At 41.7% G+C, this 27,751-nt stretch overlaps 1 protein-coding gene across 1 annotated transcript in view; it reads left to right on the top strand.

Annotated features, from left to right (window-relative positions):
- Positions 1 to 27,751, top strand: part of Eepd1 (endonuclease/exonuclease/phosphatase family domain containing 1) — a 111,229-nt gene that overhangs the window by 55,871 nt on the left and 27,607 nt on the right. Inside the window, exon 3 of the mRNA XM_008854194.3 lies at positions 3,571 to 3,622. Within this exon, the coding sequence (XP_008852416.1) occupies positions 3,571 to 3,622 (52 nt within the window). The remainder of the gene's footprint in view (positions 1 to 3,570; positions 3,623 to 27,751) is intronic.

The following is a 27,751-nucleotide window of genomic DNA, read 5'->3' as shown; positions in this document are numbered from 1 at the left end:
AGTAGTGCCTTGTGTGTGAGAGGACTTTTACATGTTATTATGGATTTGTCCCATGCACTGAGTACTCTCATCTGTGTCTCTCAGGGGCTACTGAAGTTCATTCAGCCTGGGACTCTGAGCCACCCAGACTTCAGCCATGCTCTGACTTCTCTCTTACAGGCCGGTACTTTTCTTCAGTATCAGTGAACCTGTCTCTTTCCCCATTGCCATTTCTAATCTTAGAGACCTCACTGTGCCAGATGATATCCTTCAAAAAAAGACAATGCCCTCTAGTACCTTGCCTTCTTGAGGCTTATATAGCAAGTGTTAATTGCATGCATTCTAGGTGTTTTTAAATGTTGCATACATTTAGAACTTGCCCTTGAGGCTGGCTTTTTTGAATTAAATCAGTTCCAGCAACTGCTTTCATGAGACTTTTCTCTCCCCTCTATGTGGAGTGCAGGAAAGAAAATTGCAGCTCATTTGCAGCATCCACATGATCAGGATCTGATGCCCTCAGAAGATGCTGATCAGGTGCCAGGCCGTCTGCAGACACACACACTGAGGTCCAGATCGACTTTGGAACCTGGAGATTCTCAAAAGCACCCACTCCTGCCCCCGAGCATGTACCTCAACAGCATCCTAGCTCCTTTCAGCTCTCTGAGGCCAGGGAGGAAGAGGCACAGCTTGCTGAAGGGCCCCAAAGACACTGGACCAGTGCTCGTACTTACACAACCATTCTTGTCCTGAAGCTCAAGCTGTCTAGAGCTGAGTGTCTTATCATCATCGTCATCACTCCCTCTGTCCCTCCCATTGTCCCATTTTGGGTCTGGATTTTTTTTTTTTTTTTTTTACTAGTATTGGTTTTAGAGCACACATTAAGTGGATGTGTGCTCACATACCAATTTCAGTAGACTGGTTGTGGCTTGCTAAGGTGTTGAGAAGGATTCTGAAGTTAAATGTAAGTTCGGTGAAGGGAGATTCTATGGAAAGAGGTGGCAAGGGATGGAGAGGAGCCACATGGTTTCCAGGTATTTGCCACCCCTGTTCTAGAGCACAATAAGATCAGAGTAGGGTGTAAGCCTTTATCTTTTTACCTAGGAGTCAGTGGAGGTCAAGTTCATTTTCCTCTAGAGCTTTCAGATAGTCTTCTTCAGTGGGTTGAAGGTGGTATCTTGGAGTAGGGGAAGAAAGGGAGCCAAAGAGCTTCACAGCTTTCACCTCTCCTGTAAGCTGACATTTGATACTGGGTCAGACCTCATGATCACAAACAGGCAGGAAGGAGAGACTATTTAAGACGTCCCTCCACAATAGATATTTTCCAGTACTTACTTCAGAGGCAACTTAATCTGTAACTTGAGCTACTATTGAATATTCCTAGCTTAGCATATAAGTTGCTGTCTAAATTGCTAACCTAGAATCTTAGTTTTGTGCACTGGCAGTCAGAATGTACTGAGGAGGGACCAATGGCTTTAAGGCTGCCACTAGGTGTATTTCATTAGTGACAGTCAGTTACACAACCACATTTAGTGACTTTTGCCCAGGGTGAATTTGTCCAAACATCAACTTTAAGGCATTCTTTTTTCAGATGGAAAAACTGAGGCATGACCTGTGATTTTACCCATCCACACTGGAATATGTGAGCTACAAAAACAATAGCTTGGTCCTTAGGCTTCTGGACCCATGAAGTTAGTAAATACTCCTTGTGTTTTACACATGCCAGTTGTAGACATTGCAAATGTAGCTATGGGCAAGAATGTCTGAGTCCTCAGCCACAAAGTGCTTCCATAGTTGGGAGGAGAGAGACAGAAGTGCCACAGGAAAGAAAACTTTAAAGACAACAGTAAACATCCCAAGGAAAACAGCATGCTCCAAGTAGGGATACTCTACTTGGTTATCCAGGGAAGCTGTGTGGAGACAGCACAGATTCCCCCTAGTCTGAGAAACAGCAAATGCAAATCTGTCCAGTGGATGGAAGGAAGGTTGGTAAGGCTGGAGTAGAGAGAATGCTCTGAGGCAGTCTATTACTTAGCCCTCACATGTGCCAAATTATGGATGGAGTTGGTGGTAGGTTTCTTAGAAGCTTTGAAGCATGTATTGCCCCTCCCGGGGCTGCTTTTAAGCTACTGCATTTGATAGGATGCACTTGCTTAGTTGTACTAAGAGAGTGAAAATGTCTGTAAGATGACCCTTCAATGGCATCATCCCATCAGAGGTGGGGTCCACCTCTGCTCAGCAGAACCTGTAGGGTGGGGACTATAGTGACCAAGGACCCAAGGCACATCAGCCCTGGGGAGGGAGTGTCATGAGTCAATCCACAGCTGACTGCTCCCCGCGCCCTCTGTGAATTCTCAGGCTTCTACCCACATCCTGAATCTAGCCCAGGCCTTCCCTACATTCTCAACTATCTGCTCATGCTCCCTGAGAACTTCAGAGGCAGCAAGTCTAAAACAGAAAGTATCTTCCCTATAATCCTCTTGGTTGCTGGTTGCAGTCCAGGTTCCAGCCCCTAACCTGGAAACTGGAACGTTACCCACTCCTTTTGGTGTCTTTGTAAATTCCTTTGCAAATGGTCTTTCTTCCACCTTCCCTGGCAAGGTCCCTCTAGGAAACCTTCTGTGACCTCTACAGAGCCAGGTCCCTCTCAGCATCTCTGCACATCCCCCCATCACACTGCACACCGTATTCTAATCCGACCATAGCTACCAAGTGGCAATGTGTAATTTTAACTTTACTCATTATCACCAAAGAGATCCTAAGGGAAGATAAATACTGAGCACAGGTAATTATCATCTTCTTTATATTCCTCAGAAGTTATTTAGTTCTTGCATGAAGCAGCTGTTGGTCACTTTAAGGATATTTTGTGGCAAAATGCACATAACAAAGTTTACCATTTTAACCATCATTAAGCACTCAGTTCAGTGGCATGAAACCATCACCACCATCCATCTCTAGAGTGTTTTCTTTATCCCAAACTGAAATTCTGTGCTAGTTAAACAATTGCTACTTATTTCCCTGACCCCCAGCCCTGGGAAAGCATCATTCACCCCGCTGTCTCAATCAGCCTGGTCACTCAGTACCTCATAGAAGTGGGATCATTCCAAATTTGTCTTTTTGTCAGTGACTTACCTCATTTAGTTGAATGTCTTTAAGGTGCATTTATGTTGTAGCATATATTAGGACATCCATCCTGTTAAGGCTGTATAATAGAGTCACTGAATATAGGCACCACTTTTGTTTATTTATCTGCTGATGGACATTGGGTTGTTTCGACCTTTGGGTTATTATGAATAGTGTTACTATGAACATTGGTGTGCAAACACCTTTTTGAGTGCCTTCTTTCAACTCTTTGGGGGATATACCTAAAAATGGAATTGCTGAATACTTTGGTAAAATTGTTTTTAGAACATAGAAACTTTTAAAATATTTTTGGAATGGTCATTTTGAATCAAACAAAAGGTCACCTTCAAGTGGGAGGTGACATAAAAGTACAGGCTGAAATTTCACACTCTTGTTCTTATGACCTGTGTTATGATGCTTGGTGACATGAAATAACTTGTTTCAAGTGTGGTTTTAATTTTTTTCTTACAGCATCAAACTTCTAGCTGTGCAAGAACTGCTTGACAAAGAGGCCCTGGAAAAGGTAAATATTTTGTTCTTCCTGCCACACAAGAAGAATTCTTGCCCCTGACCTGAAACAGCACTTGATGCAAAGGTGGTCTGTCACTTTGTATTCTTGACAGGCAGGAGTCCATGAAGACTTTCAGTCAGCTCCCTCTTCTTCATGCTTCACTCATACTTGCAGACCAGCCTGGCTCTGCTCCTTCAGAGCTCTTTGAAAGTAGAGGTTTACCTGTGAGAAGCCAGGCCATCTTTGAAGACCTTCGGTGCCTCCAGGCAGCATGAGTAGGAGGCCTCCCTGTGCCAGGCTCCTAGCTTGTCCTCCCCCCACCCCTGCTCTGTGTTTGATTGTCTGAGTGTGTGGATGATGGAATGACAATCCAACTGGGTTTGGGAACTGGCCCAAAGCAAATGAACTAAATGGAAGAGGATTTGAACCCCATAGTTCCATTTCTAAAAGCACTGCTTTACTCTTTAGAAGACAGGTTTATGACAGTGCATCCATTTTTAGACTGCTGCTAAAGACTGAGAAACTACCTCCACACCTGCATACTAATGCTTTCCTGTGCCCAGGGAGAGATATTAGTGTGTCTCTGCCTTCCACATTCAAGCCACGTCTGAAACAGGATATTTTACTGGTTGGAGGTTAGAGTTCTGCATAGGAGGGGGATGGATTCAGTACAGTTGGGCAGGTGCTGAGGTGGTCAGTCTCCAAATGCCAACCTTCCAGTCTCCCTATTCACATCAGTGTGATCCCTTGTGGTAGTTCAGTATTATTCCTGAAGATGTAGCTGTGTGTGCTGATTAGTCTGTAGGTTAACAGAAAAGTAAATGGTTAGAGAGAGAAACACTCAAATAATATTTATTTTAGGAGTTTAAAGTGTTTGGGTTAGTGGTCAGTCTGTTGGCAGGTACTAAAATGAAAGTCTTTAAAAATCAGTACCAAGCTGTGCTGAGAAGGGAGAGAGTGACCTGAGCACTCAGGCTCCTCAGTCTCATTTCCATCCTGAGTAACACAAGGACAGTGCTGCCACCGGATCTCAGAGAGGCAAGATGGGAGCCAAATGAGATAACTTGACCAAATGGGTCTCTGGATGCCGAAGCACTCTGCTCATATTAATTCTTAATTACTCATATCAGTTCTTTGTATGCATTCAGCCATTAAAACATACTACCTCTGTCTATAAAAGCTATCAATGAGCCAAATGACAGCCTTGGTTGCAGAATGGTAGATTAGATAAAGGCATTAAATTAACCATAACTTTTCCTGAAGCCATTGGTTGCTTGTGATCATGGAAGAGAATAGCCTTGTCCTTAAGAATTATATGCTGATGCATTTAGGAATACAGGAAGGAAGTCTATTAGCTTTTCTCCCATGATTCTGAAAAAAATGGTGAGAGAGAGAGAGAGAGAGAGAGAGAGAAGAGAGAGAAGAGAGAGAGAGGAGAGAGAGAGAACGAGAACCAGAGAGAAAGAGAGGTATAAGCAAATGTGGCAAAATACAAGCCTTCAAACCTTCTAGGTAAGGTGTTATGTGAGAATTCTTTCTGTGTGTCCTTTGAACTATTTAAAAGCACTCCCTTCTATTTTCACTGTAGTTGGTTTACTTCTTAATTGAAGAAAGTTAGGGAAAAAACCCTGCATAGAGCTTCCAGGTCAGGTACATCAGTATAAAAAAATACATGCGACAAAAATATCCAGTCTTTTAAGCTGTTATTATCCAATTTAGAGAGGTCATATAGCCATGCCAATTCAGGAGGACTCCTGTTTGCAAATGGATCAGAGCGGTGGAGTCAGGCTTGCTGTGGCTGGGTGCCAGCCAGTGAACTAGTGTGCTGCTCTGAGAACCAGGCTTGGAGGATTCCCTGGCTTCAGTCCAAAGCCTGCTTCCTCCTCCTTAACCTGGAATAGCTTGGGTTACTTGTCTTCTGTGCCTTAGGTTCCCAGCTGTAAGATGGAACTCATAATCCCTAATTCACAAAGGTTTAGAAAAGAGTAAATGAACAGTGCAGGTGAAGGTGCTGAGCACTATGTCTGGGGCTCAATGATCTCTAGCAGTTAGCCTCTGTATGTTCTGCTCCCCTCTTCCCCGTGCCACCTCCAGTTCTCTTCCTCCTCCACTCCTCTCTTTTAGTAAGTCTGTTGGTGGCTTTATATCATCCCCAAATAGATGACTTGCAGAAGACTTTACAAGACCATTTACATATACATAGGGACCAACTGGACACCAAGTTCTCGCAGTCCACTTCTCTCTTCTGTACATTTATTCATTGATTCATACATTTATTTGTTTGCTTATGCATACTGCAAATATTTGTTGAGCTTTCTGTGTGCCGGGCAAGTAGGAAACATTTCTGGAAAAGTCCAGGAGCAACTAGTGATCATGTGGTTGATATCCGGTTATATTTTTGGGTGACACATGATATATTGCCTGGATTAGTACTATTTTTTTGTAGTTACATTGGTTTAGTGATTTGCTGGATTAAGGTATGTTTCCTGAAGAGCCTCACAGGTGATAGATTCCCTTCTACATGGAAGGATAGGCACTGAGAAGAGTCCCTTGTAAACTATGCAGCTTTGCTAGTCAAAGTGTTCCTGGACCAGCAACACTAGAAGCATGTTAGAAACACAGAACTTCAGCCCTCATCTCAGACCCACTGAATCAGAGCCACATCCCAAAAAAATCTCAGGTGACTGGTGCACATTAAGTTCAAGAACACTGCGGAGAGGATCATTTATTATTGCCATCATGATGATTGACTAGTCAGTAATAGAGGTCAAAACTTTTGCTTTTATGGTACATAAAGCTCCTTTCGTGGGAGGAAACAAAAAAGAAATAGACCATCATTCTGAAAGTCTCATTTTGTGTTTCTTTGTGTCAGTGTGTGTGTGTGTGTGTGTGTGTGTGTGTGTGTGTGTATGTGTGTGTGTCTTGCGTGCATGAGTATGCAGGTGTACACACCTGTTTGGAGGTCAGAGCAAGATGCTGGAAGTCTCCTCTGTTCTCTGCCTTATTGTCTTATTGAGGCAGGGTCTCATTGAACTGGAAGCTCTCTGTTTCTGTTAGGCTGGCTGGACAGCAAGCTCTGGGGATCTGCCTGTCTCTGCCCCATACATATCAGTGCTGGGCTTACAGGCATGTGCAGCCATGCCTGACATTTTAAGGTGGTGCTAGCGATTTGAACTCAGGCCCTCATGTTTGCAGTGTAATCACTTTTACTCTCCAAACCATCTCCTCAGCACCCCCAAAACCTTATTTCTATCTTTCTTTTCCTACAAATAATAGTCAGAACCAGCAAGAAAGGCCTTGGCTATGTTGTAGCTTGTAAACCTTAACCCTCTTTCACTATCTTGCTGCTGGCTTTAAACGGAAAAACCTGCCTTTGGAGTTTATAATCATTGAATTCCTGAGCCCTCAGCATGTTGGAACCTGTCACTTCTGGGAAGACAGATAGAGCCCTACTTAAGCTTCTGTCTTGGAAGGTGTTAGCAATTCTGAAGCATCTTTTCATCCTGGCAATGGTAGGTTACATGTGAATAGTAAAGGTCTGGGTTATATAAGACACAATCTGAAAGTTAGAAAGATTACCAGTGTTTTGAGGTCTCATAGAAAATGAGATTTCTAATGCCCTTTCTCTGTATTGTCTGGCATTGTTATTATGGTCTTAATACTTTAGCAAAATGACCATCCATTTCCTGAACTCATAATTTACCTGGTCTTTCCAGTTTTAGAGAACCTGAGGTTTTTCTGCTTTCTGCAGAACCCAGACAGTGCTGAGACCGCCTCCAGTCCAATTGTCATACCCTGTGGCTCTTGAGGCTGGCAGAAGACCTTGGAGGCCTGAACCCCCTTCCTCACATCTGAACTTGGTCTCCATGCTGCTCTCCCATTCACACACTGGAACTTTGCTTGTCAGAGCTGATCCCTTGCAACGTTGTGAAGAGAGAACCATGTGCCTTTTTAAAAAATATAATTTATTTATTATTTTTATTTTATGTGTACGAGTGTGTTATCTGCATGTATGTAAGTGCACCTGTGTTATACAGTGCTGCAGAGGTCAGAAGAGGGCTTCAGATTCCCCTGGAACTGGAGTTAAGGATGGTTCTAGCTGCCATATGGGTGCTGGGAATTGAACCTGGGTCCTCTGCAAGAGCAGTCAGTGCTCTTAACTGCTGAGCCATCTCCATGTGCCTTTTTGCACTGTCTTATTTTCTCCACTTCCTTTTCCCAGTGTTCCTTACCGTGTCTTATGATTTATCTGTCCTATTCAATATCAGAATGGCTTTCTGATCAGCATTCCTGTTTTGGCCTCTTACTATTTGCCTTTTTGTTTGTTTCGTTTAGTCTGATTTTTTGGAGACAAGGTTTCATTATGTAGCCTTGGCTGACCTAGGACTGCTGTGTAGACCAGGCTGCCCTCATACTTGTAGTTATCATCCTGCACCAGTCTCCTGAGTGCTGGGATTATAAGCCTGTGCCACCACACCTGGCCTCCACTGGCCTCAAGGTAGGGCAGCAGGTTGGGGAGAAACTTGAGAATACCTAACAGGTCATGGCTCTGAATTCTTCTTTTCCATGAACACTACACAGGGCCAGTTCCCAGACTAGACACAGCAATTGGTCAGTTATTTGTAAAATAACTTAGAAAGCATAAAATTATCCACTTAAGTTTCCCTGTGAAGTTCTTATTTAAAAAATTATTAGAACCATGAGCAGGGAATCTAATATGTGTAAGTACCAAGGCATGACATTTTTTCTGAAAACTTTTAAATTTGAGTGTATGTGTGTGTGTGTGTGTGTGTGTGTGTGTGTGTATGTGTGTGTGTGTGCTTGCTCATTCACGCTACTCAATCTTTAGGTCCCAAGAGCAAGGACTTACTGTAAGGATGCTTGCTATCCACACTTCTGTGTTCTTTTTTTTTAATTAAAAAAATAATTTACTGAGAATTTCATACAGGCATATAAGCATGTAAGGTGTTTTGATCAAATCCATGCCCACTCCCTCCCCTGCAACTCCTTCCATATCTCCCCATCACTTTTTTCTGATATCTTCATGTACTCTTTCTCCTTTTTTTTAAATGGGGCTTTTTGACACTCCAACATTCCCCCCTCTGAAGAGGTAACCCTAAAATCTTTTAAGGATTAGATAAGTGCTCCCAAATACTTTCGATATTTTTGGCCTTTGGAAGGGAGTATGTTGCTAAAGGCCCAAGGAAATTTTGACTTTTAGCCAAGAAACTGGCTACATTTCTTTTTTTTTTTTGTTTTTTTGTTTTTTTTTTTACCCTAACTGCCTAGCCAATTCCTACCTCCTATTCTTATCACACCATCCTCTGAAGAGGTTATCCAGCTTGTGGATAGGGAATCGGGACACAGACTGCTCTGGCTTCTTCCATGCTGAACAGGGAAGTAAGGTGAGGCAATTGGGGTACCCCTTCAGTGGGTCTGCCTAAAAGATTCCCAAATTGCATAACTCTTATCTGTAGGGGGAAAAGAAAGTCCTTGATTGGTAAATAGGAGATGTGAAGGAGAAGTAAAGGCAAGAATAATTAGCATTACAAGTTCTAGATATGGAACTAGAAAAAAGCCAGAATGGCAAATTTCAAATGTTCGTATCAGAATCCATTAGGATTTCTTGATGAGAGCTTCCAAAAGCATCCCTCGATTAGGTTCCTCCTAATTTTTCTTTCGTCTGCCAAGGCTGAACTTGAGAGTAATGGATTCAGGATTTGCTTTCAGGCATTTTGATAGCTGTTGGAGTGGTTAGAATCAGTGTCAGTTCCCTCTCAAAGGCTTCTAGATGGGGGAGAAAACAGAGAAAAAAAATTTAGCCATCATTTTAGAACAATAGTGGGTCATCTCCCTTAGCTACATGTGGGCACTACAGTATTGCAGACCAAGATTTGAAGTCTTAGATCGGAGCAGCACTTTCTGATTCAGAACAAAATCATCAATGAGAGATAATTATCTAAATAACTTTTTTATGGACTTAAGCCTAATGTCTGAGAAGTATAATCCCTTGAACTCTTATAGAAATATACTGATGACTTTACTCTTTGGTTATACTTTCCTTTGGGGTATTTAAGACCATACATTTGGCCCAAATAAATCAATTTATATTTAATCAATTTACACTTAAGGTCATTTGAGGTTCTGTTCCTCAGGGGTCACATGGTCTTTGAAGAGCCCCTGGCTCCTTTCTTTTACCAGTTCATCTATGTGAAGGTAAGTCAGAGGTCCTGCTCATCCATGCCTGGCTTCACTTGGAAACATGGAGGAAATGTTTCCTCTGAGTTGACCCTCTTCTTTGTAGACTGGATACTCGTTCAAGTCCATCTCGTGGGGTCTCCATGTCCTCCCGGAACAAGAGGACAGGTGACTTACCAGTTACAGGACATTTTGAGAGATTCTCTGTAGTTCTTCATGGCCTCCTTGATCAAGAGGACAGGTGACTCACCATAGTTACAGGCCATTTTGAGAGATGCTCCATAGACTCCTGGAGCTTAGTCAACCTTGGAGGGCAAGGAGCAAAAACTATCCTTTAAGTTCCTCTGACCAAACGGGGCAAAAACTGTCCTTTAAGTCCTCTGACCAGATTAGCATAGGCCTCAAATACGGCTGTTAAACATCCAATAAGGTTAGTTCTACCAGTCTGGTACTTCTAATTACCATGTGCTGCCTTCTGTGTTCTTTGCTTTGAGAATCAGGCTTTTTGTTTTTCTGAACTTAAATCCCTGGGGCTTGGTTCCCAGGTTTTAAAAACAGGCTCATCTAATGCCTTTAAATGTGGCATTGCATGAAAGGAAATAAAAATATTGGTACAGCTTGATTTAGAAAGATCGTTTTTCAATGACCCTTTCAAACAGCTTCCTGCAAAACTGCAGACAATAGTTTGGCTGGCCATTCCAGCTGGAGATCACCTTCACTCTGTAGGACAGAGGGCGGCCACCAGCTGACCCATTGAGACCAACGCCCTCCTAGGAAGCTGCCTTTGTGAACCCGACTTCCCAGGGATATAGGCTTTCTAACTCACTACTGCTCCCTGTCCTGCCTCAGGCCCCTACACCATTAATCTTAAGTCAGTATCATGCTCTGTCATCTAGAACTGGGCTCTGAGAACACAGCCAGGATGAATAAAACTTGGCTGTTTACAAGGGAGGGAAATATTGGGCAGGTCACCCACCAGCTTCAGTTTCCTTACACCATTCAGGGTCACAGTCAGGACTGCATTATTGGAATTTTTGTGAGCACTAAGTGAAATGATGTGTGAAATAAAAGAAATCATGTGTTAGCCAACACCAGAGTGATAGTGTCTAACACTAAGCTTACCACTGTCAGTGAGCTGCTTCATCGGTGTTATATTTGGTATCTCCTCCTCTCTTGAGAAGTTCAATTTGAGCTTTACTATTGCCATTAGATGTCAAAAAAGTTGTATCCTCTCACTGCCTCCATTTGCCAAATCGGAGAGAACAACGAACCTGTTGTTGCTCCATGGTACTGTGGCCATGAGGGGTTTTCCTTCACATGTTAAATTTGTAGTCCAACTGTTTATCTAGTTTTCTGGTAGGTGGAAAAAATAATCTCTAAGGCCCCCTTTTGAGTGCTTTCTATGTGTGATAAAATGTATATGCATTTCACCAGCAAACCTGGGATTGGTTAGAAAAATTAAACTTTATTCAATAATCATTCTTCTAGCCAAACCCTAGTGGTGAGCAACATTGGAATTAGAAGTCAGTAGTCCCCTAGGGAGTTCCAGAATAAAAAAGGAGGCAAATCATCTCCCTATGGATGTAGATGTACATGACTAAGATGAGGATGCAAAATGCTTGTAGCAATAATTGGTGACCGTATTTCAAGTTCACTTGGATGCACTTAGATAAAACCTAGTTCCGCTATTGCATGCCTTCAGAATGACTTGGGTTGTAACTTTGGTTTCCAGTTATTTTAGTTTGTGTGACAATTCAGTGGTTGCTATATGCCTAAGTTGTACTTATACCAAGGAGGATAAAGTTATAAAAATACTTTAAATTTGAATGGTTTTATAGAATCCCAAAAAAAATTTCAACTGAGGGAGACTTTTAAAAGTATGTAACCCAACCCTGTAAATTTTCAGGTAGAACACTGTGGCCAAAGGGAGTTACGGTTCCCCTCTCTCCCTGGGTCCATCACAGGTGGGTTGGTCAACCAGGACCCCCCCACCCTAGTGGCCTGCACTCCATATCCAGACTTCCTTCAGTATAGCCCCACATCCATTCTGTGATCTCACCTAATCTGGAGGTCAGCGAGATGAGAAACAATTTTATTCCCACATTTTCAGGGGTAACTGGTTCAAAGAGGCAGCCTATGAAGACCCAAACCTAGACCTTCTAGCAGTGTGATTTATAGCAGGTAGATCTGGATGGTTAGTGTGTTTCTGTGAGCACCATTTGGTTCACCAAGAGGGCCAGAGAATGTGGCTTGGGGGTTGGAGAGGAGGTATACATTGTTGAGGGAGCAACTGAAAGTGAAGGAACAGAGCTGCCTAGAGGCTGCTGGCCAAGGGAGTGTCCAAGATTGCCACAGATCCAGTGAAGAAGGTGGAAAGGGATGGCGAATGTTGAGTGGACAAACACTGTGTTTGGGATAGAATACTTAAAAATGCTATCTCAAACCATGTCCCATAATCAGCATGAGACCCCTCAGATCTTTAAATGTTATTTTTCCCTTCTCACTTAGTTCCTCCTCAGTTGGAGCCTCATGTGAAGGTCACATTGAGTGGTTGGTAATCACACATCTATGAAGGTTCCTTGTTTTCTCAGTGAGTTGAGAAGATCCGTGTGTGGTTGTAATTAGCCCATCAATGTCACTTGCCTGGAAGGAAGCTGACTACTTTTCCTTAAAAGGACCAGTGAGCAGAAATGGGATTCTCAGGGGAGAATATGGTCCTCTGAGCAGAGTCTGACTCTGACTGAGGTTGGCTCAGCCTCATGCCAGGCAGACCCACTTCAGACTGCACACAGGCTCCTTCCTGCTGGGCAGTGGAGCATTTTGGTGAATTATGGGCCAGGCCCCACAGTTTATTTAAAGGCAGTAAGGCTAGGGGCATAGCTCAGTGGTCAGGTGCTTGCCCAGCATGCACAGGGTCTGGGCACAATCCCTGGCACCACAGAGAAGAAAAAAATAGATGGCATTTTCTCCTGATATCTTGACATCATCACAAGATACTCTATGTATATTTAGGGTTCACACTGTCTTTCCCTTTCCCCAAATAGGATTTTTAAATTCTCTTTGCTTTAGGTAAGCAAATTAAATATAAGAAGTCATTTAAAATTTTGTTATTTTAGCTAAGGTTTAAAAACACATGTGTAAAGTTGGAGCTCTGCTAAAAGCAGCACCCCTGGTCATTGCTGGGGAAGGTAGGTGACATGAGGCTGTTCTTCACCTAGTCAGTGTGTTTTCATTAGCCTTGGAGATGCCCCTATCCTTTGACCAGGGCAATGTTTCTGAGCTTGTATCTTCAGGAAACAGTCTTGAAAGATGGAAAGGCAATAAGCAGGTACCACACACTTGGTAACTATTGACAGTTGGGAGGCAACTCAGAGCTCTGGAGGAAGGCTAGTTTTATAAATAACTGTGACAGATCTGTTTGAGGGATGAGTATATGATTACCATAAATGTTAAGCCATTTAGCCTCGTAAGAAAGTGATAGGATATTTACAAAAGGGGGACACTAAGGCTTTACCTGCTTTGACAACAGCTCTGAGAAAATACATGTTTATTCTTTAAGCTAGTATTTATTGAGCACCACCTCGTGTCAGGCATCCTGTTAGGAGATGTCCACATCTATGAACACTACACTTTTCCTTTCCTGACCTCACGTAGCTTACCTTGTAACCAGTAAGGGGGACAAGCCTCAGTGGTTACGCAGTTATTTAATTACTATAATGAAAATGCCTGAATAAATCAAAACAGAGCAGAAAAAGCAAGCTGTCAGGCGAGGGATCCCACCCTAATGTTCTCATTGAGTCAAGGAAACATGAAAAAAGAAACCAATTAGGTAATTTAGTTTCCTTTATCGTTGATGTAATATTCCTAGATTGAACTTCTTAAGGACCCTTTGGCAGCTGCAATGGGAGGAAGGGGAAGAAGGAACATGGAGGTTCATGGTTTCTGAAGGGTGGGTGCACAGAGATGGAGCGGCCTGTCTCAGTGGCCCAGAATACCTCATAGTAAACTCCTCTGAGATCACAGCAGCCTATGGCCAATCTGCGGGTTAAGCCTGGCCTATGGTTTATCTTTACGAATGAAAATTGTATTGGAATACAGATATCTCCACCCATTTAACTTATCATCTGTGTCTGCTTTCATGCCATGAGGACAAAGTTCAGTGGTTGTGATAGAGATAGTATATAGGCCTCAGAACTCAAGCTTGGCCCTTTTCATTTACATTTGCCAACTCCTGTTCTAGATCAGTGATGCTCCTTTAAGCATCCCATGAAAACCACATGCTCTCATCCCAGAAAAATGAATATATGAACCTTTACATACAAACTTCCTTATTTCAGGAGCCCAGAGGCCTCAGGGTCATACCTCTAGTGAAGGTAGGCTTCATTTCTCCATTCTAGATGCTATTTCTTTTTAGTCACAAAACGGCAACCTCCTGCACACACAGTTCTAATCATGCGATGAATCCACCCTGGCAGTCAGGCACAGTGTCCAAGGTCAAGGAGTGATATTTTGTGGTTCTGATCAGATTTTGCACACTGGATCCCACTGTTACAGAAACACAATTCCTTCAGTTCCTTTCTGTGGCTTATGGGCACTCAGATGGAGTATTTTAAGGGGATTATCTGGTTTATGGAACCTCTGTGCTCCTGTCCTTGCCCCATTCTTTCTAGAGCCATTTTCTTCACTGAGAGCATTAGACACATTTTGGTCTCCCTGGAGCTGAAGTGGACCAAGACTTGCCCCAGTTTCTTCTTTACTGCTGCCCTATTTCTTTCTCTTTATTCCTCCATTGGTATTTTCTCAAATAAAAGTCCCACTGCACTTAGCCATGCTGCATCCCTCTTCAGCTCTCCATGGTTGTTAGGAGCCTGGACCTTGCCCTGTTTAATCTAACAGTCAAAGCTTTCCTTAGCCAACTTCTTACCTAACTCAAAGCATTTTTAGTTTTAGAAACTTTTTCACTTTCAGGCCAGAGAGATGGTTCAGTGGGTAAAGGAACTTGCTGCCAAATCTGATTACCTGAGTTCAATCCCTGGAATCCACTTGGTGGAAAGAAAGAGCCAACTCCTGCAAGTTGTCCTCTGATATTACAACCCCCCCCCACAATAAATATAAAACAATAGGTTTTCGCTTTCAGTGAAATTAGAGATTCTGTGTATTAAAGATCATTGTGAAATTATATTAAATTTTTATATGCAATTATCCTTTTTTGTAATCTCAGTATGCCTATGTCTGTTTTGATAATGAAAATAAATTGATTTTAGATGGGAAAATATCTTTTAATTGTTTAGGGGATTTGGAGACAGGGTCTCATGCAGCCTGGGCTTGCTGTGTAGCTGAAGATGATCTAGACTCCTGATGTTGCTTCTACCTCTCAAGTGCTGGGATTGCAGTCATGTGCCACCATATTCACTTTCTTTTAAATTTTTGAAGGCACTTAGTGCTGGAAGGTTCTATGCATGCCACTGGAAGAGAAAAGTAATTATCTTACCCTGTTGTAAACCCTCTGGGTTACATTAAAGATTGGCCTGGCCAGATATGCCCACTGGTGCAATAGTGGTATGAATGTTATGGGAGTAACCAAACACTTTTGGATTGGATTTAAGGCCCAGTCCTCAAGATGGAACCTATACCTAGCACCATCATTGGGCCCAAGAAAATGTGACTAGACAGGTCATAGAAGACCCTAGGGGAAATCTTACTACTATTATTCTGCTAAATGGAGATAATATTAAACCTACTCCTAAAGACTTACCCATAGATTAGATCATCTCTCAACTCTCATCAGAGAAACTTCTTTTTGGAGTAGATTGTGATGAACACAGAGACCCACAACTGATCAACATGTAGAAAATAAGTGACTACAGAGTGTTCATCCCTAAATGGGACCTCCGTATTGTACCCTCTTCTCCAAGGCTCAGGGATCACTGTAGAAGATGGGGTGGAAAGATAGGAGCCAGAGGCAGTGATGACTGCAAGGAAGCAGTGTTTCTGAGCACCGTAGGGCAGATGCACATATGAACTCACAGTGATTGTGACAGCATGCACAAGACCTGTGCAAGCTCAAGTCAGACAAAATCCAGCATGGAGTGGGCAGGGTGGGCACAATGTCCCATCCCTAGCTGAGGAGTTATTGGCAATTCATGGCTTCTTCAAGATGCAGAGTCAGTTTTCTTTAAGGGTGTGACCCCTAGTAGGTTGACCATGCTCCCAATATACCCAGGAGTATTTGGGCAGCACAAATTAGACTTGATTGGCTTAAAAAAAGAAAGAGGAGCAGGAGTGGTGGTGCATGCCTTTAATCCCAGCACTCGGGAGGCAGAGGCAGGCGGATCTCTGAGTTCAAGGCCAGCCTGGTCTACATAGTGAGTTCCAGGACAGCTGGGGCTATAGGGAGACCCTGTCTCAAAAAGACCAAAAAAAAAGAAGAAAAGAAAAAAAAGAAAGAGGACATGAAGTTGAGAGAAGTAGGAAGAGGGGTGGATTTGAGAGGAGATGGGTGCAGGGGTGAAAGTGATCAAAGTACATTGTATGAAATTCTCAAAATTATTAATAAAATAAAGATTTCTCAAAATTAATTTTAATAAAAATATTATTTAAAAAAGAAAAATAATAAAAGCCACTTAGTTACAGCAGTATAAATTGGGAGCCAGAAAAAGAAATAAGTCACATTTGGAGTAAGTGTGACCTGCCAGCTGAGCCCCTTTGGAAAGTTCCATGGCATCTGTCTTCTGCCGATCTGGTTGTAGTTTGGTGATGTTCTCTTGATGGTTTTAATTAATTTTCTCTATACTCCAAGACTCCATTAGTATTTCTTTGTTTCTTAGTTGATTCTAGATTTACAGAGGAAAAGAACAGAGATTATATACATATGGATCACAGATTCATGCAGGGGCTACAGCCAAGTCTACAGAAAAGAACAAAGGTCATTTCAGTCATGCCTCAAGATCAGGGTAGCCTGGCCCATTGGAAGTTGTTCAAGTCTAAATGTGTACAAGAGAACTAGGTTTATTTTGGCTATGAGCAGTCACCCCTCTGTGTTTCCCTTAGACTCTTGTTACCACCGAGTTGAGAGAGTTTCACTGGCCTGTCATGATGACTCATGATTGAGGAGCTGGCTTTGTGAACTTGCCTAGCCCTTGTGCCTGTTACAACTTTTCCTGTGTTGGTCCTCTCCTTAAGATGCCCTCTTTCTGCTGGGAGGGTATTGGTTTCCAGTTCTGATAATGGTTGCATAGTTCATATATCAGTAACCTTGCCTCAATTGACCATATAAGCTGGGTAAAATGCTTACCATTTGACAAGGCCCCAGGAGGCAGGCCAAAACAGGCAGAACCTGGAGAAGCTGTAACTTAGGAGGAATCGGCTCTAGGGGAGTCCCAGATGGCGCTCTTTAGTCTGTGGGCAGCTAGAACCTGAGTAGAAGGTTTGAGGGAAATAGCCTGGGTTCTCTCCTTTCTTCCTGGTCAGTCTTATTAAAGATTTTTCCGATTCTGCTGGCTTTTCAAAGAACTGTAGACTTTTCTGGTTTTTTTAAAATCTATTTCAGTAATTCTTTTAATATTTGTTATTTCCATCTGTCAGTTTTTGGTTTTGTCTACTCTTGTTTTAGAAGTTTAGGTTATTAATTTCAGATCATTTTTCTTTACTAGTGTAAAAAGACCGCCAGCTATACATTTCCCTGAGCACTGCCTCAGATGAGTCTTCTCAGTTTTAGCATGCTCCATCTTCATTTTTATTCATTTCCAAGTCAGATTTGTCTTGTGATTTTGTTTTTATCCTGTTGGTATTTCCAAAGGCATTGTTAATTTCCACATATTTATAAATTCTCTGAACTTATTTCCCTTATTGGTATCTCATTTCATTCCATTTCATTGTAGTTATGCAACATGTTTTCTTGGACTTCAATCCTTGTAAATGTATTGATACCTGTTTCCTAGCTCAGCATGTGTGTGATCTGACCTGGAGAACTTCCATGTGCACATCAGAAGGATGTGTATTCTGCTGTTACTGGTTGTGGGAATAACTGTAGGCCTTGCTGGTTTATGTTGTTCCAATGTTTTATGTCCTTTTTGATCTCCTGTCTAGTCATTCCATCCATTCAAGTATTGATGAATTATCTGTTCTATTAACTCTGTCAGTTCTTGGTTTTATATCACCCATATTTTTCTAATCACTTGGTCCTTTTATTATTATATTGGCTCCTCTTCACATCAGATTTTTAGTAATGGCTTTTGTTTTAAAGTCTGTTTTTCTGGTATTAGGATGGTTACTCCAGTTTTCTTCTGGCTGTTCTTTGCATGAAGACCATTTTTTCTTTCTATTGCTTGTGTCTTTGAATTCCACTTGTCACTCTTGTATGCTGCGTAGAGTTGAATCTTTTGGTGTCAGCTTTGGTCTCCACTATTTAATCCATTCATGCTTAATGTTATTACTGTTGTAGAATGTGTGACAACTACTTTACCTTTTGCTTTCTTGTTTTATCCCTTTTTGTGACTCATTACTTCCCTCTTAAATATTAAGCAAATCATTTTCCTTTCCTTTCCCTTTTCTTACTCATTTACTTTTTGACAGGGTATCACAATATAACTTAGACTGGCCTTGAACTTGGGGCCATCCTCCTGCCTCAGCCTCCCAGTACTTTAAGTAACTATTTTCTAGTGTAGCATTTTAATTTCTTCAGTGATTTATTATATATTCTTGAATTATTTTCATAGTGGCTGTTTCAGGATTTATTATACATTCCTTAATTTACCAGATTATACTAACTTCTTTCAAATTTCTACTCTTCTACTTCAGATTATGTGCTGTTAATTCCAGCATACTATAAAAACATTTGCTCAATAGAACTCTATCCAGTCTGCCCTTTTTTTTGCTATTGTTACACATATTTATATATTTTACAGATTGACTATACATTTTGTAATTATTTTTATGTTTTATGCCTTTTAAAGACAGTCAGAGAAATATATGTGTAGTCTATGTGTAGGTTAGCAGTGATAATTCTCACTTACTCTTACTTATGGATTTTATCTGGGCCTGTGGATTCCAACTATCCCTTGGTGTGATTTTCTTACTCCATCACATTGTTACTCCTTTCTTGCTCCTTTCTGCCTTGTTAACTGAACTGAAGTTTTATATGTTTTAGGCCCAACAATATACTTACATGTATTCCATTTTTATATAATTTTTTTCTTGTGGTTCCCGGATTGAAACCAGAACCTTGTGCAATCTGATAAATGAGTCTGCATTTCACCTAAGTGAGTGCTCTATACAAATGAGCTACAGTCCCAGTTTCTGTACTTGCTTTTGAAATAAGATAAGTTAATAAAGAAATAGAAATACACTTTTGTTCCTGGCTTGTATATGTCATTCTACTGTCCTGGCCTCCATTGTTTCTGTATAAGTTCAATAATTAATCTTATTGGATAAAATGACTTTTGACAACTGACTATATTCCTAGGGAGAAGGTTTTCATGTTAACCAAATGGGACATTTTGCCTCTTAGGCTTCTTCAGAGTGACTAATAACATCTTTTTGTTCCTTAAAACTGGTCCTGCCATAGTGACAATTTCCTTTGAGGAGATTTTAAGGTAGTATCTGCATAAAGTACAACAAAATGTTTCACATAGTTTGGACCAAGGAAAAATGAAAAAGAGAAATATCAGTATACTCTAGAAACACCAAGGACTTTTTACTGAGCAAACCTTGAGTTTGATTCTTAAGTACCAGATCTTGAAATCAGCTTAGCATATCTCACCCAGCATTTGTTTTAGTAGTTATGTGTGAGTGTGTACATGGGCAGGTGAATAAGTAGGGATACGGATGGCTAGATGAATGACAGGAAAACAAATAGAATATACCAGGTTGCCATACAAGAATTTATTTGTTGTTGTATGTCATAGTCAAAAATGTTTGAAAACCGTGTTTTCAAGCACAATCTGTTTCTTGGAATGGAAGAGGGCTGTTCGGGGATTTTCCCAGTATGGAAAGGCTTCTGCTTGCCCTTGGGTGTATTCTAAATACTTTTTTCTCCTGCTTTGTTAGTTTCTTAACACTATTTCACATTTTTTTTTTTGAGACATGGTCCCCCTGTAGGCCCAGCTGGATTGGAACTCATTATGTAGACCAGGCTGGTCTTGATCTCACCTTTCTCTGCCTCCAAAGTGCTTGGATTAAAGACATGCACCATCACATGGTGAATTATTTCACTTTATAATAGAAAGAAAAATGTGCTCAATTCAGTACGATCCCTTGAAAATGGTGGCCCATTGTCACCACCCCCTAAAAACTGAGACAGCCATGTGACAGGTATTCTGTGCAGCCTCCTGTCCTTTTAGTCCTCTCTCCAGTGCTTCTCTTATCAGGAAGTGTTAACCATGGGTTAGTCCTGAAAGAACTTTCAATTCAGTCTTTGAAGAGAATTTTGAATTTTTTCATGAATGATTCATTCATTCATTTTTGCAGAACATAACTTTGTATTCAGCAAAGTTTTGGGCTAGTCAACCATTTAAATTGAAACAAAGGGCAGGCAGGTGAAACTAATTTTGCTGAGTTGCTAAATACATTTGTGCCAGATAGTCTCAGCAGGTAAAATTACCTTGATTGAGCTGGTCATTAAAGTTTGCTTTGCAAGAAATAATTCAGTGGATAGTTTGACAAATTGTCAACTGTGCATTTAGAATGAGTAATTCCTACAGCTGATAAAATAGTTTTATTAACCTTCAAAGACATTGAAATGATGAATTTGGACCTTAACAAAATTCCAGACTCCTTGGAAAGCATCCAACTTGGCTTCAGAGATTTTGATCCATCTGGGTAGAAACTGAGAAGTGTGTGCTGATGGCAGGATGGAAGGATTTGCCTCTAGGTCCTGAACTTGGTTTTCCCATAACATTCAACTTTGCTTCCACTCACTCCTATTCGTGTCCTAAACCTGCCCTACCTAACTTTTACCTATGAAGTTGCAGACTCATTTATCAAAAAAGCATTAATTAGGGTAGAAGAAGAGAGCCAAGGTAAACAGGCAGCACCTCATTTGTGAGTTACTCCGAAATCCCCTGCCTGTGTGGTTTTAATCTACCAGTGGCTCACAATATAGTTGGACAGTCAGAAGAGCTCCTTAAGTAGTTCCACAGAAGCACAGTGAGTCACCAAGTCATCTGTCATGTGTGAAAGGCTAGCTGCAGATTTTTCAGGGATTAAAAGTATACAGAGTAATACAAGATTCTCAGCATTTACAATACAAATGATTTAATCTGAAAGAGAAGGTGACAAGTCATGGGTTTAGCCTGAAATACTAACATTTGTTCCAATTGATGGGAGTCGGGTGGGGGGATGGTGGGCAGTAAAACCTCCCTAATGATTATAGACTGTAAGACCGCAAGTTTATATTATAACCGATCTCCTCCACTTCCTCTCCCTCTCCACTTGGCTGAAATCCCTAGTGGAGAATCATTGCTGCATGTTGATTGTTGATTTGGTTTCTCTTTGCCTACATATCCTTTAAATGCACTTAGTTTACATGGGTATATTTTTGAATAAGAAGAGAAGATGTACAAGTGCTTATGCTTCATTCCAGGATGAGGTCGGGGCATTTTTCAGGAGTTGATAGCAGTTGATGAGCTTTTTTATGGAAAAGAATTAAATTTGTGTGTGTGTGTGTGTGTGAGAGAGAGAGAGAGAGAGAGAGAGAGAGACTGTGTGTTTAAGGAGGGAGAGAAGGAAAAAGGGAAGGTGTGTCTTCTCCATGGATTAAATTTTTATCAGTTAATTGCTATTTATGGTTAAACAAGTAAAATTTGTAGAATTTGAAAAGCTAGGAGAAAATATAAAATTATAATTTGGCCCCTCTATTTCATTGTTTCAATCTCTCATTTATATTGTTATCAAAGAAATTCATTTGAAATGTAAGTTAAATCCTATTATATATACAGACATCCTTTGACATCTGCAGGGGATTGCTGCCAGGGCCCCTCCGCAGCAACTCCCAGACGCTAAAATCCTTGAATGCTCAGGTACCTTATGTGAGAAAACATAGTTTTTGCATATAAGCCTACATACATCTTTGTGTACACTTTAGTTTATAGTACCCAATACAATGTAAACACTATGCAAATAGTGGTTGATTTGTATTGTTTAGGGAATGATGAAAAAAAAAAAAAGAGTTTGCACATGTTCAGTACAGATGCAGTTTTTTTTTTCCCAAATAATTTTAATCTGCTATTGGTTGAATTCACAAATGCAGACGTGGAACCATGGATACAGAGGACCAACTGTAGTTGCTTTGGAGGAAGCTGAGAGGCTCTGTGGACTTGGACAGATTTGCTGGGATTCCGACTCCTTAACATGAAGTGGCCACTCTGCTCCATAGCACTGGCAGAGATGCTGCGATACAGACCTTGTGCAATGTTGCCGTGACACAGACTTTGTACAGTGTTTAAATTGGTTTTGGTATCCCTTTTCTTTTCACTGGCCTGTTTGCTTTTAGACCACCTTCTCCTAGTACACTGGATGGATCCAGAAAAGCCCTCAAAACTAACATCACACAGTTTGACTTGGTCCCTAGCCAAAAATTTAATGGGAAAGGAACTTGACTAAAAGACACCATGGGGATTTGCCTTTCCATTTTCCCATTAGCCTAGAAAAATGGAGAGCCAGTGAGTCTCAGACATTTTTGAAGATGAGAATGCTCATTTCATGAACCACCACCTCTACTTCTTACTGCCACCAAGCCTCTGAGAGTGAAAAATTGTAGGACTCTCCATCCCTTGCCCACACAGAAAGAACAGTCAAATCTGTAGCATCTACTTGAAAGAAAATAGGAAATGTGGAGGCTTTAAAGAGTTGGATTTGGCATAATGCAAACCAAACAAAGTGAGTCATGAATCAGTAATACATTCCCCCACGGCTTTGAAGTCTTTATTTTTATGATTATCTTTGAGGAAAGCAGTTCACATAAATACCATTTAGAATAGTTGAAGACTGGCATTTTATAAGAAAAGTGGCATGAGAACCATTTCCCTGAGGGTTCATAAGTGCTAGTTCCTAAGTAACTCTGGGCGCTTCACAGAAACATATGTGGGTAGGTAGCCTGGGAGCTCTGCAATCTAGAGAGATTAAAAAAGTGAGCTAGTCATCAGCATGTACAGACTGAGAAAATGTGTCCCTGGAGTTTAAAAAATATGTGGGCATTTACATAGGAGGGAAGGGTTGGGAACCAATACAAACACCCGCTTTATTCTACTGTGAAGTGATATTCTTTGAATTGAAGTCTCTAAGTAACCACTGACTGTTCCTCTTCTTTGTTTCTTTCTCTTCCTTTTTCTATATCCTTACCATTTTCTGTTGCCATATCTGACCCTTGAAACCTCAGGGATAATAAAAATTTCCATAGTAGTTACTTTTACATCAGCCCGACAAAATACCTTACCCACAGCAGGAAGGCAGGAATTCGTTGTTTCAGTCAGTCCCTGCCTCTGCTGATTAGAGGTCTGTGGTAAGGCAGAACATCATGGTAGCAGGAGGCTGGTTTTCCTCATGGCTACAGGAAGTAGGAAGAATGCTGGCACTACCAGACTCTGCTTTTCACTCTTTTATTCATCAGCCCCAGCCTAGGGGATGTCACTTCCCTTCTTAGTTAATGCTTTTCAAAAATCCCTTCCCAGACATACCCAGAGGCTGGCTTTACTAATTTTCTAGGCTTTTCAATCCATTTGAAAGTCAAGATTAGCCATCACATGTTCATGTTAATCACCTGTGTTCTAGGGTGGTTGGGGGTTTGTTTTGGTTTGATTGGGGAAGCTTTAGGGACAGCCTGTCTTCTCTCCAATTCACTCATTCTTTGACCCTGTTCATCTGACATCAAAGAAGAATGAAGAATCAAGAAAGGGAAGAGGTGTCCTTGGCTAGGTCAACATGGCTAGTCTTAGGAAATAAGTTGCCATGTGGTACAAGCTCAGGGCAAGTACGTTTGCTCACAAGTTCCATGTTATAACATACATGGTTGACCTTTCTTAATTTTGTGTTCAGCATTCCATAGGAAGTATCAAACAGCTCTGTTTCCTCACCTTTCATTATTGGGGTGTTTCTCAGGCAAATAAAAACAAAAACCTTAGAATCTGTGGGAAAGCATGTTCGGTGTAAACCATGGCATGGCCAGCCCAGTATCTTTGATGTGATGTGGGATGTGCTGCCTGCAACTTCCCTACTTCCCCACGCTTTCCATAAATAGCCACAAAATCCTCCAAAACTCATTGCTATTTTCAGACTGCTTCTACTTAGAATAATTAGTTTCAATCATTACTCACAAGTTTAGTGCCTAATTGGGAAAGAACTTATTTGCCCTAAAACTGTCTCTTTTTTTGAGTTTCAAAGAGCCAATTTTTGAACCATTACAGGGCTGTGCATTCCTCTCATAGGTGTGTAGTGACAAGGCTTGAATTCTGTGTAAGGGGCCTCCTTAGTATGGGCATGGACCTCATTAGTATGGGCATGGACCTTTCTGTTTCCCCCAGACCAACTGGCATTCTGCACTGCAGCTTTGTGGCCTTTCAGAAAGCAGGTTTCCTGCTCACACTCTTAGGGATTCTAGCATTGCTTGTGGATAAGTAACTGACCCCTTTCTTTGAATGGCCAGGCCTCTCTGCAGGCTCATCCCACCTTCACTGTCTCTGCTGCTGGTAAAGGGGACTAACTCTCTGTCCTCTGAACTCTTCATGCTTTTTCTACTATGCAACTTTTTTATGTTTTCCTTGCTTCCTAAAATGCCCTCCCCTCCTCTTTTTCTAGTTATCTCCTCTTACCCTTGAGTTATGAACTCAAACATCACCTCTTTGGAGACACCGCCTCCAACTAAGGCAGATTCAGTAACATGAGCATATAAGCACACATGTTTCTTAAGCCATATCTTCACAGTATAAGTCACAGGTGTAGTTTTGCACGAAGGCTATTATTTGAGTGTTAACCATGTGTCTCCATCTCTATCTCCTTAATCTCCAGACTGTTAGCTTGGACTGGGCAGGGAATCATGTTCTTTCCTAACCAGCATAGTTCTAGAATTGCTATGGACCAAATATCCCTGCAAACTTTATGCTTTGAAATCATCCCTATAGGTAGGTGGGGGCTTTAAGAAGTAACGAGGTGATAGAGTGCAGTCCCCGATGCTAAATAATGAGCATGATGTAGAAGTACTCATCCCAGAAGAAAACCCTAGTAGTGGTGTGTGCTGTTCAGGTCTGACGGGTTTGTTTAAGGCACCAGAGCTGACTGTAGACATTTCCATAGAGCTCTAGTGCGGTGATCAGATGACCCTTTTAAACTCAAAGCACTGTGAGTGTTTGGGCCTCACATACCCGAGGGTGCTAGCAAATACAGATTGACAGCAGGACAAAATCTCCACAGAACCATTGTATTATAAATAAAACTAGACGGGAAATTTAAAGGTGATGTATGTTTGTCTCCAGGGGAAAGAAAAGACATTATTTGTAAAGATTTACCTCTTTTATGTCCACCAGACATTTTAAAAAAGAAGGTGTCAGTCACATCTTTTCTGATCACAGATGCCTGGAGGCGGGGTATGTCTTTGGCCTTAAATTCTCCAGGCCCTGGTGTTGCTGTTTGTTTATCACCACCATATGTGTTAAAACCCAACCAAAAGCTCCTGATTTACTTTCAGAAACAAAGATAGTATAATTTAAAACTCTTAGGCTATTTTAAGTGTGTTCCTAAAAATTGTTTTGAGCATGTGAGGGTTATTGCCACCTTGTAAGGTGATTTTAGGCTGTTTATAATGAACAAAGCCTCATAAAGGCAGAAATTACCTCCTACCAATGAAACTTCTACCACTAAGGGGATGTATTGTAGACAATATGGGCTAGAGAGCCCATGAAGTGGTTTTAGGAGTTTCTGCAAATGTAGACAATCACCCATAATCCTATTGGGAAGGTGGAGGTAGGAAGAGCTCATGTTTGAAGCCAGCCTGGGCTATATGCCAAGAACCTGTCTCAAAAAAAGGGGGGGGGGATATATGTAGAAAACCAGAATACAAAAGTATATGTGTATATATGAATAAATAAGTATGATATATTGATGAACCGGGTATGGCTCACACCTTTAATCCCAGGCCGAGGTAGGTGGATCTCTTGGAAATGGAGGCTAGCCTGGTTTGCATAGAGAGTTCCAGACCAGGCCTGTGGCTACAGGGAGACCCTGTCTCAAAAAAACCAAACCAAAACAAAAATTATCTATTGATGACATTTGTAGGAAACAACCTCCAAGGAATTCCACCATAAATGTTAGCAGTTGTAGCCTCTGCACAATGGCACTATGCTTAATTTTTCAGTGTCTTTGTTTTATAATTTTTCTGGGCATGTTTTTATTTATGCCAGTTATAAGTCTCAATTTAGCAAATGGAAAAAGACAAACACAAAATTACCATAAAATATCTTAGCTCCTGTGCAGCTTGAATCTTAGCACCCAAAGACCTTGGGAGGAGAGACTTTGGAACCATTCCCAAAAGGTAGAAATAAATGATGACGATACAGAGACAAGGTGGGCGTTTGAAATGTAGATTCCAGAATGAGACTTCTTCCATATGAGGATCACTACCTATTAAAAATAAGCTTTTATTCCAAGCACTTTAGTGAGGGGCCTTGAGGTGTGGTTTGGGGGACACAGGAAACTGGTCTACCCTTGTTTGGGGACTAAGCCATTGGAAAGTTGACCCCAAATCCAGACACTATCAGTATCCTCAGCTTCTTCTTGGGGTTCACACTGGGTTTATCACCGAGGAGGGAGAAGGTTTAGTGTTTTGAGAACCTGTTATTTCTGTTCCCAGTTTTATTCTTCCCTGCTGCCTTCCCGTTTTTCTCCACTTTTACCTTCCAGAATTCTAGAACTATGCAAGGTCGCTTCTGCTCTCCTTATGCTTTAGAGATGGGGAGAAAGACCCAGAGGTGTTTGGTGACATGCCCAAGATCCCAAAGCTCCTCCCCACTCTTGTAGCCCATAATATTGGCCCTCTAAAGCTACAAGGAAACACCCTAGGCCTTTCTTTTGCTATTGGAAAAGGCCAGTTGCTCACTGGACCTCTGAATAGCAGTAATTGTAATGGCCTCCTCTACTCTCTCCACAGGCCCTGGGGCCTCTGGGCACCGATGTTAGAGTCAGTGCTATGGCAGTATTGTGTGCGGGTTTCAGAGAGGCCTTGGAGCCCAGCACTCCTCCCTTTCCCCCTTTGAATTTGTGCTTGCACTTGAGCTGAGGCTCTGTAATACCATAGCACTCCTCCCTAAAAGGCATATGCCAAAAGGTATAGGCCAACGAGCCTTTTTTCCTCCCATAAAGAATGAGAGAACTGAGGGGCCCACTTTGCCTTCTCAGGCATTTCTAGAAGGTTCTGCAGTGGCAGCTTGTGCCTCAGAGGCAGGAGATTTGCAGTTGGCAAGATCTGGCGCTCACCCCGTGCTTCGTTCCCTCACTTGCTGCCATGCCCTGCTCTGAAGATGTAACCTGGGCTCCCCCAGTAAGCTGCCCGGCCCGATGGGCCCACCGTGCAGCTGCACTTCGTGCAGTTCCGAGGCATGCCTCCATTCCCACCCCGGGTTCCAGGAGCGGCGAGCTACAACTTGTACAATGCATGTGATTATACATAGGTGGTAGCCTATGGAGAAAGCCATTATGAAAGCAGGCCTTCAAATAGCTGCTCCTGGATGCTAGGGAAGAGTACCTCCACATTCTTGGCTGTTTATAGCTGTAGAAGCTGGTGCCATAGATGAAGATTATAGAGGAAATGTTGGTGTTGTGCTCTTTAATTTTGGGAAGGAGAAGTTTGAAGTAAAAAAAAAAAAAAAAGGGGATCAATTTACTTTGCTCATTTGTGAATGGTTTTTTTTATCCAGATTTAGAAGGTCAGGTTTGGGATGCCCGTGAAGGGAGTTCCAG

This window comes from Nannospalax galili, unplaced genomic scaffold (assembly GCF_000622305.1).
Source record: "Nannospalax galili isolate Female #2095 unplaced genomic scaffold, S.galili_v1.0 scaffold66, whole genome shotgun sequence".
Lineage (NCBI taxonomy): Eukaryota > Metazoa > Chordata > Mammalia > Rodentia > Spalacidae > Nannospalax > Nannospalax galili.
Note: the sequence above shows the minus strand (reverse complement) of the source record. Positions and strands in the feature narration are given on the sequence as shown.